A 238-nucleotide genomic window follows, 5' to 3' on the forward strand; every position below is an offset into this window, starting at 1 on the left:
GGCGGCGTGGTCGTCTACCAGGACGACTACTGCTCGGGCTCGGTGATGTCGGAGCGGGTGTCGGGCCTGGCGGGCTCCATCTACCGCGAGTTCGAGCGCCTCATCCACTGCTACGACGAGGAGGTGGTCAAGGAGCTGATGCCTCTCGTGGTGAACGTTCTCGAGAACCTCGACTCGGTGCTCAGCGAGAACCAGGAGCACGAGGTGGAGCTGGAGCTGCTGCGCGAGGACAACGAGC

At 64.7% G+C, this 238-nt stretch overlaps 1 protein-coding gene across 1 annotated transcript in view; it reads left to right on the plus strand.

Moving 5' to 3' along the window:
- Positions 1 to 6: 6 nt before the first annotated feature.
- Positions 7 to 238, plus strand: part of MAPK8IP3 (mitogen-activated protein kinase 8 interacting protein 3) — a gene marked incomplete at its 3' end in the record, with an annotated part of 41,502 nt that continues 41,270 nt past the window's right edge. The window contains exon 1 of the mRNA XM_010851320.1: positions 7 to 236. Coding sequence (XP_010849622.1) covers positions 46 to 236 — 191 coding nt within the window. The remainder of the gene's footprint in view (positions 237 to 238) is intronic.

Source organism: Bison bison, unplaced genomic scaffold (assembly GCF_000754665.1).
Source record: "Bison bison bison isolate TAMUID 2011002044 unplaced genomic scaffold, Bison_UMD1.0 scf7180017851711, whole genome shotgun sequence".
NCBI classification, from domain to species: domain Eukaryota; kingdom Metazoa; phylum Chordata; class Mammalia; order Artiodactyla; family Bovidae; genus Bison; species Bison bison.